Genomic DNA, 16,113 nt, shown 5'->3' with positions numbered 1-16,113 from the left:
GTACAGAAAAGCAGTAGCAGTGAATGCAGGCCTACTGTAATGGATCGAGACAGTCTCATCATTTTCTTCTTCAATTTAGGTATGCGTCATAAAGAAATACTTAGAAGCTTAGCCTTATATGGTTTCATTTTAAGCCAGAGGCAATTTATCAGAATCCTTGGAGAATACAGACTTTGTCGTCGACAATTTTCGGACTTGCAGGAAGTAATTGATTTTATCAGTGTCCTGAATATACAACACTTTTTTTTCCCTTATGAATATATCTGAAAAAGAGTCGACAATCAACTGCCAAGCAGCGAAGAAATATGGTGACGCAGAATGCAATGAACAGATATGGAGAGCCCAAAAACACCGTCTTAAAAATGCTGACAGTCAAAGAAAAGCTTTCCGTGGTTCCGTGGTAATTATTGTCCGTTAATGCATAAAAGGTAAAGAAAATATTTTTCTGCGTTTATCTTATAATTGCAGGACAATCTGCCAAGTATGGGGGCTCCACTATGATGGAACTCAAAACAAACAAGGTCATTGACATTCAGCTAGTGCAGGTATAACACTGATACACTGTTGGAAATAGGAATCATATTAGTCTTTTTGTATGAACGTTGCAGAGCATTTGTCTACTTCTTTTGTTTGGCAGAGCAATGAAGTTGGAAACAGCTTAAGGGTGGAGAAGGAGGGCTTTGAGCAAAGTCTGTCTCTCATGGAGAGTAAAGAGATCCGGATCAAGGCCATTGTCACCCCTAACCCATATGGGGTAGAAGTTCTTGGGGGAGCAGAGACCAGACATGACCCACTACTTTGACCCTTGGCATATGGCAAACGGTATGTATTTGAATTAAACAGTGATAAAAAATGTATTTGTGTTTGAAAATGTTCTGTCTTGTGACCAAGGATTGGGAAAAAAAATGGATGCGCTTGCAATCTTTTCTTTTAGTACTTATTCACTTTGTAGTTAATATTATATTGTGTTTAGATTTGCTAACATTGTGTTTTTTATTCATATTGTGTGTTTGGATAACCTGCTGCTGTAACGCCACAATTTCCCAGTTTGGGATCAATAAAGTAATTCTATTCTATTCTATTCTATTATTCTATTGCAAAAATAACCAAAACACAGGATGTTGGCTTGTGAAGGAAGAGCGTGATAAAATGCCTTTACTGGTCGGCATCAACTTCAGCATTAGGGGAGGAGGTTGTGGCCAGGTGGAGTTCCGTAGCCAACCAAACCAAAATGTCCACACTACACAATACACGATATATTATTTCATCGTCATGCTTCTTGCAACCCCCCCCCCTCCCCCTTCCTCCAAATGTTTTTATTGCAGATCTAAATGAATCACACAAATTACCTATTTGGAATCCAAAACGGCTAATTTCGCAGAAAGGTGACAAGTTTGCACCCCTGTTGTGACGTTTGCTTGACGTTTCAGGGCAGCAAAAAACCCCATTAAGCTTAAAAATAGTGTCAATAAAGGGAGCAGGGACACACACACAGTATGCCAACTATCCTTCTTTTAGCAATAACACTAATTCAAATTATTCAAGCTTATAAACAGAATAAAACTTCAACTTGTTACAGTTTGGGTCCATGTCGTTGGTGTTTGGAAAGCATTGGAGACAGTAAAGAGAGTGAACAACCACATGTGTCTGTGGTTTCCACAATGCTCGTCATTACAATACAATACGTTACAATAACATCAACCTAGCCCAGTTGGACGGCGACTATCTTATCAGACATGAGCGAAATAGTGCCCACACAAACCCTCATGTTACTGTTGAGTTGAGAGGCAAGAAGAAAGTGAATGGCAGAAGTGCTGCTTAAACTAAGTTCAATAATTAAACAAGGCACCGTCTAGTGACATCGCTCCCCTAGTAACTTAGCAACACAGTATGTCTTAAATGTGCATTCCACAATTTTAACTGTTACAAACTACATTTCTGGTGCTGATTCTATGTTCCTCAATCTGCTGCTGCAGCACAAAGGAGCTCTGTGCTACTTGCTTTTGGTGATTAAGCATCAGCCACGAAAAAACAACTTTTTTATTTACTTCTAGCGTCCATGTTTGTTCTTTTTTCCGACCACAGCACTTAAATGCATGTCATCATTAGGACTGCACAATTGGGACATACAATATTTCTGAGGAGCCTGTGAGGAGGCTGTAATTTCACAGTGGTTTGTGGTCAATAAATAGAGAATTCCAGTAATGTCAAAATTTTCAATACTTGGGATACTTTTTGAAACAAATAACATCAATCTGTTATTTTAATGATAGTATCATTTTAAATTTTAACTTGAAACATCACACAGTGATCAGATAGAATCTTGTAGGAGCAACACGGTTTGGCAGTCATTTTATCAAGAAAATAGAGATAAATTTGTGTGTAAACTGTGTCAGGTTATAATGACTCAACCGGAGCAATGCATAACCTCATTTAACGTGCAGGGAGGACCGAAGGCTGCACTGAACCAGAGGCGGCTGCTTGAAGGACTGCATTCTCTGTACATGAAGCGCAAAATATAACTGCTTTGTAACTTTGTTTTATGTGAGTCTTTATTTTTAATATATTAAGAAATGATTACCTGAATTACACCTGCCTTTTCAGCAGCACACAGGTATATTTATGAGGCTTACTGTATATAAAAATATTTTTCATGTACGATTATATTTCCATTCCACTGCACACATCCATAAATGTACAATCTAAGTAATTATTGATAACCTCTATTATCTCTATTCATTAACACAGTTCATAACACAATTTAATTGCTCAGCTTTTAAAAAAAAAAAAACAAGGGGTTCCGAATAATTGATAAGACACCCATCTCTTTGTGCATTTGAGATAGACTTTGTTTTATTATTATTTGTTCATTATTTAGAGTGGAACATATAGCAGAGATGCATATGATTATATTACTGTATAATAAAAATAAAGAACCTGTTTAAATAGGTCCGCTGCAACTTAACATGCTGTTATGTCCTGCTCTTCAGATGTTTCTGTTGTCACATTTCATATCACGACTAAATGCACTTTTTAAAACCTTCCCATTTTAATATTCAGTTTATAAGATGCCAAAGTGACCCTGATGTCACCCTTTTATTTGTTACAGGTTTCTGATTGACTGCTGCCTCCATCATTGATTATTGTTCATAATCAATAATCATTTATCATCACACTTGCAGGTCACTGAGGAGACCTGAAGAAAGATGGAGGACAGACAAAAGAAGACAGAGGCCATTTATTGACACAGAAACAGCACAGCAGGGCTGCACCTGAGAAAGCCACGACGACGATGCTCTGATATGAAGAGGGTTCTGGTTCTGGTACCACTCTGGTCCTGAAGGGCTGAAGAACCCGCTCCCACTGAGTGAGGATGGCCTGACGGGCTCCAGCCCACTGACCTGGTCCGCTCAGACGGTACTGATAAGGAGTACAGGGACCCAGCAGAACCTGCAGCGCCAGTCTGGGGTCCTTGAGGAAGAGCCACAGGATGTTTGGTCGGACCCCCACCGGCCCTGCCAGAGAGTCCAAGTAAGGGATGTAGTCCACCTGGAGGGGGTTACGCTCCGAGCACACAAACCTGACAGAGGGACACACGCACGCACGCACGCACGCACGCACGCACGCACGCACGCACGCACACACACTAGTTGTAAAGAAAATATAAGTATATAGTATAAGAATCAACTACTCCTTCACATGAAAAGGAGCCTGTTGCGGTGGATCGGCATCTGATTAGGATGTGTCCCTGTGGAGGTTTATTGGGCATGTCCAACTTGGAGGAGACTTCAGGGTAGACCCAGAGCGTGCAGGAGGGATTATATCCGCTTGGGCACTTTTATACTAGCGGAGTGGGTTGTTTTTTTTGTAATCTCAAAAGTAAAAAATTCAATCATGCAAACTTTATATGGCTGCAAAGTTCAGTTTATTTCCTACCTCTGATGCATTGTCTCTGTTTCTTCATGCATTTCCTTCATCATGGTCTCTTCTGAGGGGAGGGTCATCAAGCCTGCATTTACAAAAAGTCTATTTATCAAAAGAAAAGAAAAAATAATTTATCCCTGACCCTCCTCATAACTTTAGGGTCTACCAAAGAGCCCTACAAAAGGGACTTTCTTTAACCATCCAAAATTCAGTTTTTACAGTAATAACCTCATATGACTTCCACTCCAGGATTTTGAAGGCTGTTTTGAGTTGTGAAAACTTAAATATTTGATTTTCCTGCAGCTTTAAAAAAAAAAAAAAAAAAAAAAGATTGTTTTGGGACACTCTTGAGTCACACTGCAGAAAACATAATACAGTCTATCAATGATTCCAGTGAAGTAACAAAGTTAACAAGTCACCATTACAGCATGTATGAATGCAAGCTGTCCTAAGAAGTTACTTTTTATGTCAAATACATCTTGAAGAATCTATTAAGTCCTCAGCTCTAATAGGACTAGAGGGACTGAAATTAGAACCTACATTTAAAAAAATGCCTTAAACCATCAAGATTCATGTTTTGAAAACTAACTGCATACACACGAAACACAAACTTGTTTGGTTCTGTTGTTCTGCACCTTTAAACACTCTTGTGGCCCAGCGAGCCTGCATCTCAGCAAGTGGACCAATGGCCCCGAGGCCGTGTACAAAGCCCACTACGGCCAATGTGTGCCGGGTCAATGAGGGAGGGAACACGTGTTTGTAGAGATGCAACCTATAACCACATTTAACCTGCAGAGCTGCAGGCAGGAAGGGGAAGCTGTAGTTGAACCCTGTGGCAAACACCACCACATCCACCTGTGAATGCACACATCAAATAATTAGATGAGATTTTCATTCAAACTCGTGAATGCAAACTTAATGTTTTACAACCATTGTTAAAAGCCAGATGCATGTGATGATCCACAGTCTAAGAATTGTTCTAACAAACAACCTTGTCTATGATGCTTCCGTCCACAAAGACCACACTGGACCCTCTGAACTCATTCACGTTTGGTTTCACCTTCACACGACCAGTTATGATCCGCGCTGGCAGGTCGTCATTCACTACAGGGATCTGTGCAAAGAAACTGACATATGGAGAGTGAAGTTGTTTAAGGGAAATATAGGAGCAGACGATTTCTGTATTGGTCAAGTTTTGTACAGATGTTCCAGATGTTATACCTGTGTCATCCTCAGTCCTAGCCAGAAGCGACAATCCCTTTAAATGGACCAATCAGCACCGATTCAGACTTACATACGAACACAAGGCCCTTTAATACTGCAAGGTGGAATATTTACGTCTGTGTGACATCTTGCCTTTAGTGTAATTGTCTCAGAAGCTTACTGGTGGGACCAAGTCGCCCCACCACTCTGCTCACTGTTGTTGACCATGTTTCTCAGACTACTCATTTAATTCACTTTCAAATACTACCTGCCACCGAGAAAATTGCTCAGACTGGGTTTACCTATGTATTTCTTTTTTGTTTGTATATGTATATAGTTGAAGACTTTTAAGGACTGACGGTATGGATTTACTGCCTACCAACATTTGAACGTTGGGGGGGGGGGGGGGGGGGGCTTTACTAAAAGCTCCAAAATTGTTCATCATTTCTCTCTCTATCTGCTCCTCTAATGATATTCAGGTGCAAACGCTCCTATAAAGTTGTCCTGCTCCGTGCAGTTTGCTCTTATTTTGTGACTGAATGCGGAGAGAAGATATCTGCACCTTCATAAACAGCATGAAGCTGCCCTCTTGTTCCCTAATTCCATCAACATAAAAATTATAAGGTAAGAGGGAAGGGGGAAACGTTTTACACTTTTTAACCAGTTAAAAGTGTTTAACCAGATTAAACAAAGCTTACTCACTGAATAGAGCAAGAAAGGTAAAATCGAAGAAAAAAAAAAACCCACTTGCAACGGCTCCAGACCTCTCCACACATGTCGATTAAGTGTGGAGCCGCTGATTTATCCCCAAATCATATTGGATCAAAGCATAGTAATGCCAAAGTTATATTTACAGATCAAGTAGTAAAGAGGTGGAAATGTTTTCCTGATCACTGGAATGTTTTAGGGTAACATACTTTGAGATATAATAAGACACTTTTTTACAATGAGGCTGATTTACATAGAAAGGGGCCACATTTCCCCCAAAAGACTGCATATTGGATCATTTAAATACACAGAATCATTACCAATGCACAGACGCAGTGTTTGCTCTGCAGTGCAGTTTAGGGAGCACCTTTATGAGCGTATTGTTGTCTCAGTAGCACAGATTAAGCATGCACAAAAGAAATCACTTTGTGAATCAGGCCCTGGACTGTTTCCCTGCTGAACTCTTCCCTGTTCCCCCGAGATTTGCTCTTAAAATAATCAGTTATCGGACACATGGAACTCAAGATATTTATGTACAAGTATCTCTTTACCCATGTTTTGGTTTCAAGCCATATAGTTTGTGGCAAAATGCTTCATTCAGCTTCTTTTCTACCATCCTGCTGATCCACGAGGGGAAGAGATTATGGATGATCATATCCATGCGAGACATCCCAAGGTCACCTGGAAATCCACCTGGTCCCACCCGACCAACAACCCACGCTCCACTCCTGGTGCTGAGGTACACCTGCAGGTCAGCGCATAGGAGTTACCATACATGTGCTCAGCTTTTAATTCAGTTTAGGTATTTATCCAAAGGCAGTGGTCATTCCACAAAAAAATCTACCTTTTCAGCAACTCTGCTGATATCCACAGCGATATCACCTCCAGAGTTCCCGATCCCAATCACCACCACTCTTTTCCCCTGCAGACCTTCAGCACTGCGGTAATCCCAGCTGTGGAAATGTCTGCCTTCAAAGCTCTCAATACCTGAAATGTAGAGATTATTAAAAGGTAATGCACAGGAGTCTTATGGAATGATATTTCTGTAAGAGAAAATACAAATTGATGAAAATGTTCATTGCTGTACCTGGGAAGTCTTTGAGTGGCAGGTGAGGCTGGGTGAAGTGTCCAGTACAAACCATGACTGCAGCAAAGACATGAATCTCCCTCTGACCCTCTCTACTCTCTGTCTCCACCTCCCACTGGCCGGTTGCAGCAAAATCAGCTGTCTGCCTCACACAGACCACCGTCATCTGATACAAACAAAATAACCTCTATTCATCTTGACATTTACAACATAAACAGGTATAATATAACCCTATTCAACTCTATAGTAACCCCTCTCTCTGACATTTCGCCAACACTAATTTTCCCGCCTGTGTGATTGTTTGCCCCGCCCTAATAGTTTTCACGTATGCCTGATTATCACCTTCCCAGTACTTTTAGTCTTTGCCTGTGCAAATATGTCTTGAAGTGAAGTTGTTATTTTAAATTTTAGGTACAGGACAAGGGCTCCCTCACCAATGAATCAACCATGTCTAGTCATCTGTCACCATTGCCATTACCCATGTGTGCCTATGTTAGCCTGCTGCCCCCTTCTTAAGGGACAAAAGTAGGCTAGGGCACAGCCCACTTGTGAAGGTGCAGCAAACTGTTTCGGCCCCTCCAGAGGGCCAGGTTGTATCATCTCTTGTGCATCCTAACACTGAGTCAGACTATGGTCATGACATTGCATGTATTGTACCTCCTGTCCTCATACTCTACCCCCCCAATCCTTCAATTTCTAGAATTTTCTCCTTACCCCTCATCCCCCTCTGGTATCTAACCTTCCCTCAGGCAGTTTCTTTGATCTCCCTCAGCTCCTTTAACCGTCACAAGCCTGGGAGAGCTTACCATACCCCTTGGAAGATACAAATTCAGACACCTCTCACCTTCCCTTTCCAGAAAATATTCCCACTTCCATAAAACAATCTCCTCTGATTTCCCCACTAGGGCAGATCTGGATGACTATCTGTCCACCATCTTTGACTCAGCCCTGTGGTTCTGATACAGTCTAAAATACTAGAATCCATACAAACACAACGATCTTGAGCTTAATGCTGCCTTTAAAAGCAAACTAAAGGTGACTAACTTGGAAATGTATGTGCTGCAGCAGATTGAAGGTCTGTGCGTAGAGCCGCAGATAGAGCAACACCTCAGAGTGGTGCATGTTGTTGGGGAGCTCAGCTGGAGGAGGGAGGTCACTGAAGGCTATCATCTCTTTGGAGCTGTTGATAACCACCGACTGGTAGATGTTTGCTCGTCCAGGCTCTGGCTTTTCCTGATGGACAAAAAATACATTTATATCATCACCTGGTCCATCAGATGCAGTCTGAACGACAACGACTCATTTCACAAGCAAGGACTTTTCAAGTACAAGGTTAAAGAATTATAATGTTTCTGGAGCACAGTTTACAGCATGTTAATTTATCAAGTCATTCAGCGAATGGTAGCATCCAAAGTAGGGATATGTATGTCCTGACCAAATAGTTTTGTTTTTTTCCTGAGTGAAGACCTTCTTCTCAAGGTCTCTTACAGTGTAACCTTACAGTATGTGAGCACCTGATATGGTGTTGCATTGCACAGCAATTAATCATCATTGTCCACACGTCATGTTAATGACCAGCATGCCATCAACTACAGTATGCATTGGAGACCAGTATAGGTGATACAGTGCAAAAAAGGTGAATAACAACAGCAGCAAATGTTTAAGTCCTTGACTGTCATCAGTGCTACTGATGTCTGTTTCACAGAGTAGATATAGATGGAGACAGAGGCAGATACCTATAGGTGTGATCAAACAACAGGTGGTGCTACTAATAAGTTGAGACGAGCTCCCTCGAGTGAGCCAACAAACACTAAAACAAACAGAAAGAAACACTACAATACAACAATACTTTTAACAGATTTTGTGTTGAACTGAATATTTTCCTTAACAATTACTTTACAAGTTTTTCTTCCTCCTGCACCTTTTTGTTCTTTTTAAAGGCCAAAATGAAAAGAAAGTATTCCTCTGCATTGAACAAAATAAAACAAATGATATGAAAAATTAGAGGCAGGTTTTTTTAATGTAATGTCTCACCTTAAACCTCCAAAGACCTCCGATGTCATGGCTGCTCTCAAAGCAGGTAGGCTCCAGGCCTTCATCCAAACAGGCCTTAATGCTGGTCAGACCAGAAACCCCTGCACCGATCACTGCAACCTTCTGCATTATGTTGGACTGGAATGACGACTGGCTGCAGCTGGACTGAAGCGATGATGTCAGGGTTAATGTTTCATGTGGAATGAATGAATGATTGCCTTTCTTTGTGTCTTGAGTGAGTCAATCGAGATAATCACATTAACTTTGCGCCTAGCCTGCTGATCAAGCAGATTTAATGCCCCAATAAGAGCACAGTGAAGGGAGGTCGTGTGTTTCTCTGCAGTGGTCTTTAATTGAGTTTTCTTATGACCTGTCTGTTCTGTGTGGTGCACTGATAGAGACACCAAGGAGATGTGGATACATGTGTGTAGCACATCAATGGAAAAACACTTGAACATTTGTATCCATCGCTTTAAAGCCCAAAACAGCATGTATTGCAATATTTTTGTCCTGAAAATAATAATATTAAGTCCTGAAAATAAATACTCAGCCAAACATTACTGGCACATTGGGTGCCAGTAGCCTAGTGGTTAGCACATGCACCCCATGTATGAAGGCTGTAGTCCTCCAGGCTGGTGGCCTGGGCTCAAGTCCAACGTGTGGCTTATCCCCAACTCTCTCTCACTGGTTTCTGATTCTATGTTACAACCAGTGAATTTAGGACCCAGATGCAGGACACAAACACAGGGGTTGATTGGTAATGAAGTTTATTGTGGCAAATAGAGATGAAAATGGGTTGAAGATTCTGGAGGTTAGCAGAGTGAAGGGGACGAAGGCTGACCAGACCAGAGTAGGGGTGTGAGTGTGGCTGAGCAGTTTTGAGTCCAGAGAGCAGGTTGAGGCAGATGGCTGAGCAGGAAGGCAGGTGGGTGAATGGTGATCCTGAAGCAAAGGAAAAACAGGGTGAGACTCAAAACCCAAAACAAGCACAAAAGATTAATTTCAAAGGTTTTTTTCAAAATCTTAATTTAGCCTGAGCCGTAGTCTACCGCAGTAGTTGATACAACAATCTGGCGATGAGTGGATGGAGAGCCGAGGTATATATACTGCTGAGTTGATGAGGAGATGGAGAGCTGGTGTGCCGGTGAGAGCAGGTGAAAGCAATGAACCTCAATCAGGAGGGAGCCAGAGTGAGAGAGCCATGACAATCTACTGTCCTGTCTCTAAATAGAGACACAGAAAGCCCCCAAATAAACCTTAAAAACAAAAAATATTACTGATACATTTTTAAAAACGACTTAACTACAATATTAGTGTTTGCATTAAGTCATTTCACACCTGTGATGTCTGCAGTAGCTGGAGCTCTGACCTGATATACAAGGTTTGGCAGCCGCAGCAGCCGAGGCACAAGACCTGCCTGTTGGCTCGACGCTATATTGCGGCTTGTAGCGAACATACGATTCAAGCGCAAGACCTTGAAAATCCCCTTCATCCATATCAGTTTGAAGAAACTTACTTTTATCATACTTTCGTTCTTCTCAACTTTCTCCACAGAGCCTGTTAGCATAGCTTCAAAGCAAGTAGCGGACGTTGAGTTTTGATTCTGGGCATGAGGTCCCACTCACTGACCTGTAATAGGTCCGTAGCTTCAATGGGTCCCCCCCCCCAGGTTGAAAACATGAGGAACTAGCGATGTAGTTTCACCCCCTCTAACCAAAGCAGCCTTTGATGACGAAAAAATTATGATTTTTGCATCATCGGAGGCTCCTTTTCAGACAAGAAATACAGAGCTTTCCCATCTCAGGGGGAAATGAGGGCGGGATACACGACCATTCAAAATTATTACCAGGTTTCTAATGATACAAAGCTTAATGCAAATGGGTGAAGTATTCCTTTAATGGATTGAATTGTGTGCAGTTGATTTCATGTTTTATCGTTCATGCATCCCTGCAGTGTCAAATACAAAAACTTAAAATTTAAGTTCTGAAATCTCAGTCTGTGTTTTGTCTCTATGTGTGAGTCCTCTTTTGCTGTATGTGATTACCTGATTATCACACAGAAGATGATAAACTGTGGTCACATTTTTATGAACCACTGAAAATCTTGTATTATTTAATATGTAACATCTCTCTTTTTCTGTGCGTGCAAAACAAATAATGCAAGATTTAATAAAGTCACCACTTAACTCCCCAGACCTGTCTGCTTCCTTCATATTTAACTGTGTTTAGATTTATACTGTGGATAAGTAATCAGTGTCTATTCCTACATTTTAACATTTAATTCCCACATCATGTTGCAGTCTGAAGCCCTCTGGATCCTTTGGTTCAGACTGGACCCATGCTTCATCCTGTCTTTTGTTTATCCCATTAACCAGGAGTCCCACAGGAGATGCTTACAACAGTCCAGGATCTGATATGGGCCCTGAAGGGACAAAACAAGAGCGGCGACCAAAGATCCTCCAAATACAAGCATCCAGGGAGGGCTGAGCGAAGGTCTGCTGTCTAGCTCTGGTACTGATCTGGTCCTGAAAGGCTGAAGAACTCGTTCCCACTGAGTCAGGATGGCCTGACGGGCTCCGGTCCAGCGTCCAGACCCGTTCAGACGGTACTGATAAGGAGTAAGCGGACCACAGAAGACCTTCATCCAGAGCACAGGATCCGTCAGCAGAAGAACCAGGAGGTTTGGTCGAACGCCCACCTGTGATTGGAGGTTATGAGTATGTTATACATACAGTCATATCAAGAGGTGCTGCTTGTCAACAGGCAAGGCAGGCAACTGCTTGGGGCCCCAGATCAGAAGGGGGGCCCAGAGGGCTGACAAACTTTAACAAAGCATCAGCCCAAATGTGCAAATTTTGCAGTGACAGTAGGAAACCTCCCTAAGGGGGCCCCACCTGACAGCGCTCACTCTCATTGCCCTGCTGAACGCTGTTTGCCTAGGGCCCCAACAGACTCTAAAATCACCACTGGTTCATATCCTGTAACACCTGTAACAACTTGTTACAAACCATAGACCTCGCTCTACCTTACCTGCTCAGCCATGAAGTCAAGGTAGGAGATGTAATCCACCTGCAGAGCAGCCTGACGGGGGCATGGATAGCTGAGACATAAGAAGAATGTGTCACATTAAGTACCTTAGAATAACAAGAAATGTTTAAACATCAGAGTGAAGATCATTTTTACCTCTTAATGTTCATCTTCCTCTCAGACTTGATGACGTTCAGCATTTTCTTCTCAGGAGGGAGACGACTCATACCTCAAATGTAAAACACAAGCTAACACTCTGCTTCTCAAACATTACAGGGTCTGTGTGTGTGTGTGTGTGTGTGTGTGTGTGTGTGTGTGTGTGTGTGTGTGTGTGTGTGTGTGTGTGTGTGTGTGTGTGTGTGTGTGTGTGTGTGTGTGTGTGTGTGTGTGTGTGTGTGTGTGTGTGTGTGTGTGTGTGTGTGTGTGTGTGTGTGTGTTACCTGTAAAGACCTTCACTGCCCACCTGGCCTGCATCTCAACAATAGGCATGATAGGTCCTTTAGTCTGGAAAAGACCCATGACGGCCAGCGTGGGCGGAGACAGAGACGGAGGAAACACTCGTCTGAAATGTGGAGAAAGATATAAATAAATCCATGAAGAACATAAAATTTTACAACTATAAAATATAGAAGTCTTCTCAATATTAAGATTAAAAAACTCAACACAGGAAAAAAAAGTTTTGTAAGTTTTCTTCCTTATTTTGATTCCTTATCTTTTTCAGGAGTGAAAATAGTAAAAAATAAACAAAGTTTTTGCAGTTGACAAATGAAAATGTTCAGAAATATTTGGTTTGTTGTTGTTATTCTTATTCTAGCCACAAGAGACAGATGGCTCTGTCTAAAGCTGTTGTTAAAAAACTTCAGCAGAACATTTCTTACTTGTACAGTGTGAACTCTCTGTGACTGCTCTCAGTCAGACTGGCAGGCAGGAACGGAAATGTTCCTTTATACCCCGTACAGAAGACCACTGAGTCAATGTTCTCCTCCACAGACCCGTCTTCAAACACCACTCCAGACTCTGTGAACTTCCTCAGGTTTGGTTTCATCACGAGTGCTCCCTGAAGAATCCGACCAGGAAGATCATCATTGATCAGAGGCCGTCTGTCTAAAGGTCTGAAGGATACAACAACATTTGTTCACTTTGTCACATTCTATACTTTCACATTCTGACACTAATCACTTCCACCTCTTTTATATTGCCCGTGAGGAATTATTTTAACTTCAAACATCATCATGTAAGCATTATTTCAGAGACCTGCTCTGCCTGTGTTTCCATGGATCAAGTTGCAGAAGGGTCATGATGTGTTTACCTGTGTCTGGGCTGCAAGCCGTACACTCTGTGGTCATATCTCTGGTTCAGCGATCTCTCTGCAGCCCAGTTAATCAGAGTCTTTGGGAGAAGCCGCATGAGGGTGTTATTCAGCCGGGTGATGGCGGTCATGTCAAGAGGAAGACCGGCACTGGACATCCTGCCGATAACCCAGGCGCCCTGCCGAGTGCTCAGGAACGTCTGTCAGAGAGACAAGAGGAAGACTGAGTGAACATGTGTGATGCAGCAAGATAACCAGCAAACAGAAATTTGAAATGTGTATTATTCCTTCTGATCATCCTGTTGTTAAAGAAACTTCGCAGCTATATCAGCCTAAAAGATTTTACAGAGCCCAAAAAAGGGACATTGAATGAAACTATTTAATAAGTTGTAGGTGCGCAAGAGAAACTAACCTGTGAGATTTCTTGTGCTCCTTTATGTGCTCACAAGGAAGTTTATCATGCTAAAAAGGAATCATTGCATGTGCATGTGAAACTCTCTGAGATAACACCATTTACTGTACCTCATATGACATAGAATTGCAGAAACTGTCTAGTGCACAAACAATACTGTTGAGCAACTTTCATAAAAGTTATTGTTCACATGCAATATTTGCTCTCGTGAGCATTCGATACTTGTGCACATGGCAATACCTTCTTGTGAGATGGGAAACTTTTAGATGATTATTTCTTTATTTCTTTTCTGCCCATGTTCCCCTAGGGGCTTCCTAAGATTATTTATTTTACAGTTCATCTTTTCTAATTTGTGCAGTTTTTGGAACTTTTGTAAATGCTTACACCACAGTACACATTTAACTCTTTTACCTTCTCTGCAGATCTGCTGATCTCTACTGCGATGTCCCCTCCAGAGTTTCCGATTCCAACCACCACCACCCTCTGTCCTCTGCAAGCATCAGCATCTTTAAATTCCCAGCTGTGTAAACAACGACCAGAAAACTTCTCATGTCCTGCAAGGAATCAGAACATGCAACAGATCAGAGGGAAACTAAGAGCCCCCCGGCAAATATTTAACTAGCTTCAGACAAAGATCTGGCTCTGTTAAATGTTTCTTTGGTGAATTATTCCTGCTTGCTGACCTGGAAAGTCTTTCAGAGGTAAAGATGGATGTGTGTAGTGACCTGAACACACCAGGACTGCATCAAACACGTGTCTCTCCTCCTCTCCGTCCCTGTTAACGGTCACTATGTCCCACTGACCTGACTTAGAGGAATCTGCTCTCTGTGAGACGCTCTTCACTGTTGTCTGAAGAGTTAACACACACTTTAATAACTTGGACTGCTTTATAAACGTATATACTCCTGATAAAGAGACAGTAATCACCTTGAAGTGGACGTGTCTGAGCAGGTCGAAGTACTCTGCGTACAGTCTGTAGTACTGGAGCAGCTGAGAGTTGTGCATGTAGTTTGGATAGTCAGCAGGCATGGGATAATCACTGAAACACATCATCTCTTTGGACGTGTTGACCACCAGGGAGCGATAGATGCTGGCTCGCTCCAGCTCAGGGGACTCCTGAGGACACAACATGATCCTGACATGATTGATATTGTTGCTGAGCATAATCTTTTACTTTTGAATAAAACAAACCCTAAACTGGAGAATTTGTTGGACATTCTCTGCTCACCTTAAACCTCCACAGGCCACCAATGTCATCGCTGCGTTCAAAGCAGACGGGTTGCAGACCTTCATCAACACACACCTTTACACACACCAGGCCGGAACTTCCTGCTCCGATCACAGCAACACGTCCAACCATCGCTCAGGACTCATCTGAGAGAGGGACTGTATATGAGAGGGACAAAAGATTTAGAAATGTGTTTGAAAACAATAATCCTGCACTTTATGACCTGCATGTCAAGTCACTGTGAGACTGTCTTTTGGTGACAGTAGAGCTTTATGCTACATGCAACATCAAAAAATATATATTCCATGTATTTTTTTTTTTCAAATACAAGCTTTATGACTGTCAAAGATTAGGTACTTTATCATTCAAATACTGTGTTTTTATAGTGTGTTTTATACTTTCTGTTTTTATATCTTCTAGTTGGAACAGTTGAAATCAGATTCATGTTCTGACTGACAGCATCAAGAGCTTAATGGATCAGAGAAACAATAAAAATGAGAAAATGAAACGTTAAATTACAAAATCAAGCTGGATTCTTCTCAGAAAATCTCAGTTTTAAATGTTTGTATCTTTATAAAAACTGTTGTACTCAAAGTGTTAACACATTCAACTATAGTTTAAACCTCAGAGTGATCTGATCAGTGGACAGGAACATATCGTGTGGCTACAGGTCACACTGCTGGAACAAAATCTTAATTGACGGCAAGTGTAAAAAATGTTCTTACCGTCTCTGATCAGCTGTTTTGAGTCCTGTACTGGTTACTGAATGTGAAACAGCCTCGAGGTTCACATGAACCGAAGCGTGGTGTGTAATCAGAAATGGAATTTGACCCTGTCTGGAGCTTATTATTTACCGTTGACGGTCTGGAAGAGTGAAAACACTTTCTGTAGAGGAAAACTGTTTTAGGGAGAAAAAAGACAGAGAGGAAATGAGCCAGAGAAGAAGGAGGAGGAAGAATACGATTGCTACACCTCTACAAAGAACCTGCTGAGATTGTCATGAATGATTCTTGTTTTGTTTATTTTTCCTGTTTTTGGTCATTTGTTTATTCTGTTTTCTGTTGTCTTTTCCTTCCCTTGTGTTTCTTGTTCATTGTGTGAATAGTTATATTCTTGAGTTCTCTGTTGGTCTTTATTCTTTTCTTTTTCTTTTACAGTTTTTGTCCCCAGTGTTACTTGTCT

The 16,113-nt window shown here is 41.7% G+C and overlaps 1 protein-coding gene across 1 annotated transcript; it reads right to left on the bottom strand.

Moving 5' to 3' along the window:
* Positions 1–2,805: 2,805 nt before the first annotated feature.
* Positions 2,806–16,113, bottom strand: LOC109982576 (uncharacterized). Its single transcript, XM_065956331.1, has 21 exons — positions 15,657–16,113; positions 14,932–15,089; positions 14,631–14,819; positions 14,387–14,552; positions 14,115–14,257; positions 13,292–13,491; positions 12,861–13,094; positions 12,423–12,544; positions 12,139–12,211; positions 11,986–12,055; positions 11,321–11,653; positions 9,798–9,898; positions 8,957–9,191; positions 7,967–8,155; positions 6,923–7,088; positions 6,680–6,822; positions 6,387–6,580; positions 4,916–5,051; positions 4,560–4,779; positions 3,937–4,009; positions 2,806–3,580 (listed from the first exon to the last, which is right to left on the bottom strand). Exons 2-21 carry the CDS (start codon positions 15,061–15,063, stop codon positions 3,184–3,186), a joined length of 3,516 nt encoding a protein of 1,171 aa, XP_065812403.1. The 5' UTR covers positions 15,064–15,089; positions 15,657–16,113; the 3' UTR covers positions 2,806–3,183.

Source organism: Labrus bergylta, chromosome 6 (genome assembly GCF_963930695.1).
Source record: "Labrus bergylta chromosome 6, fLabBer1.1, whole genome shotgun sequence".
In the NCBI taxonomy this organism is placed as follows: Eukaryota; Metazoa; Chordata; class Actinopteri; order Labriformes; family Labridae; genus Labrus; species Labrus bergylta.
Note: the sequence above shows the minus strand (reverse complement) of the source record. Positions and strands in the feature narration are given on the sequence as shown.

What these genes read in the sequence shown, in the direction of transcription:
- LOC109982576 (XM_065956331.1), bottom strand. Translation starts at nt 15,063, where the DNA reads ATGGTTGGACGTGTTGCTGTGATCGGAGCAGGAAGTTCCGGCCTGGTG. An exon ending in GGCTTGCAGCCCAGACACAG is followed by an intron (nt 13,095 to 13,291) that starts GTAAACACATCA and finishes TGTATCCTTCAG; the next exon opens with ACCTTTAGACAGACGGCCTC. An exon ending in TTGACTTCATGGCTGAGCAG is followed by an intron (nt 11,654 to 11,985) that starts GTAAGGTAGAGC and finishes CTCCAATCACAG; the next exon opens with GTGGGCGTTCGACCAAACCT.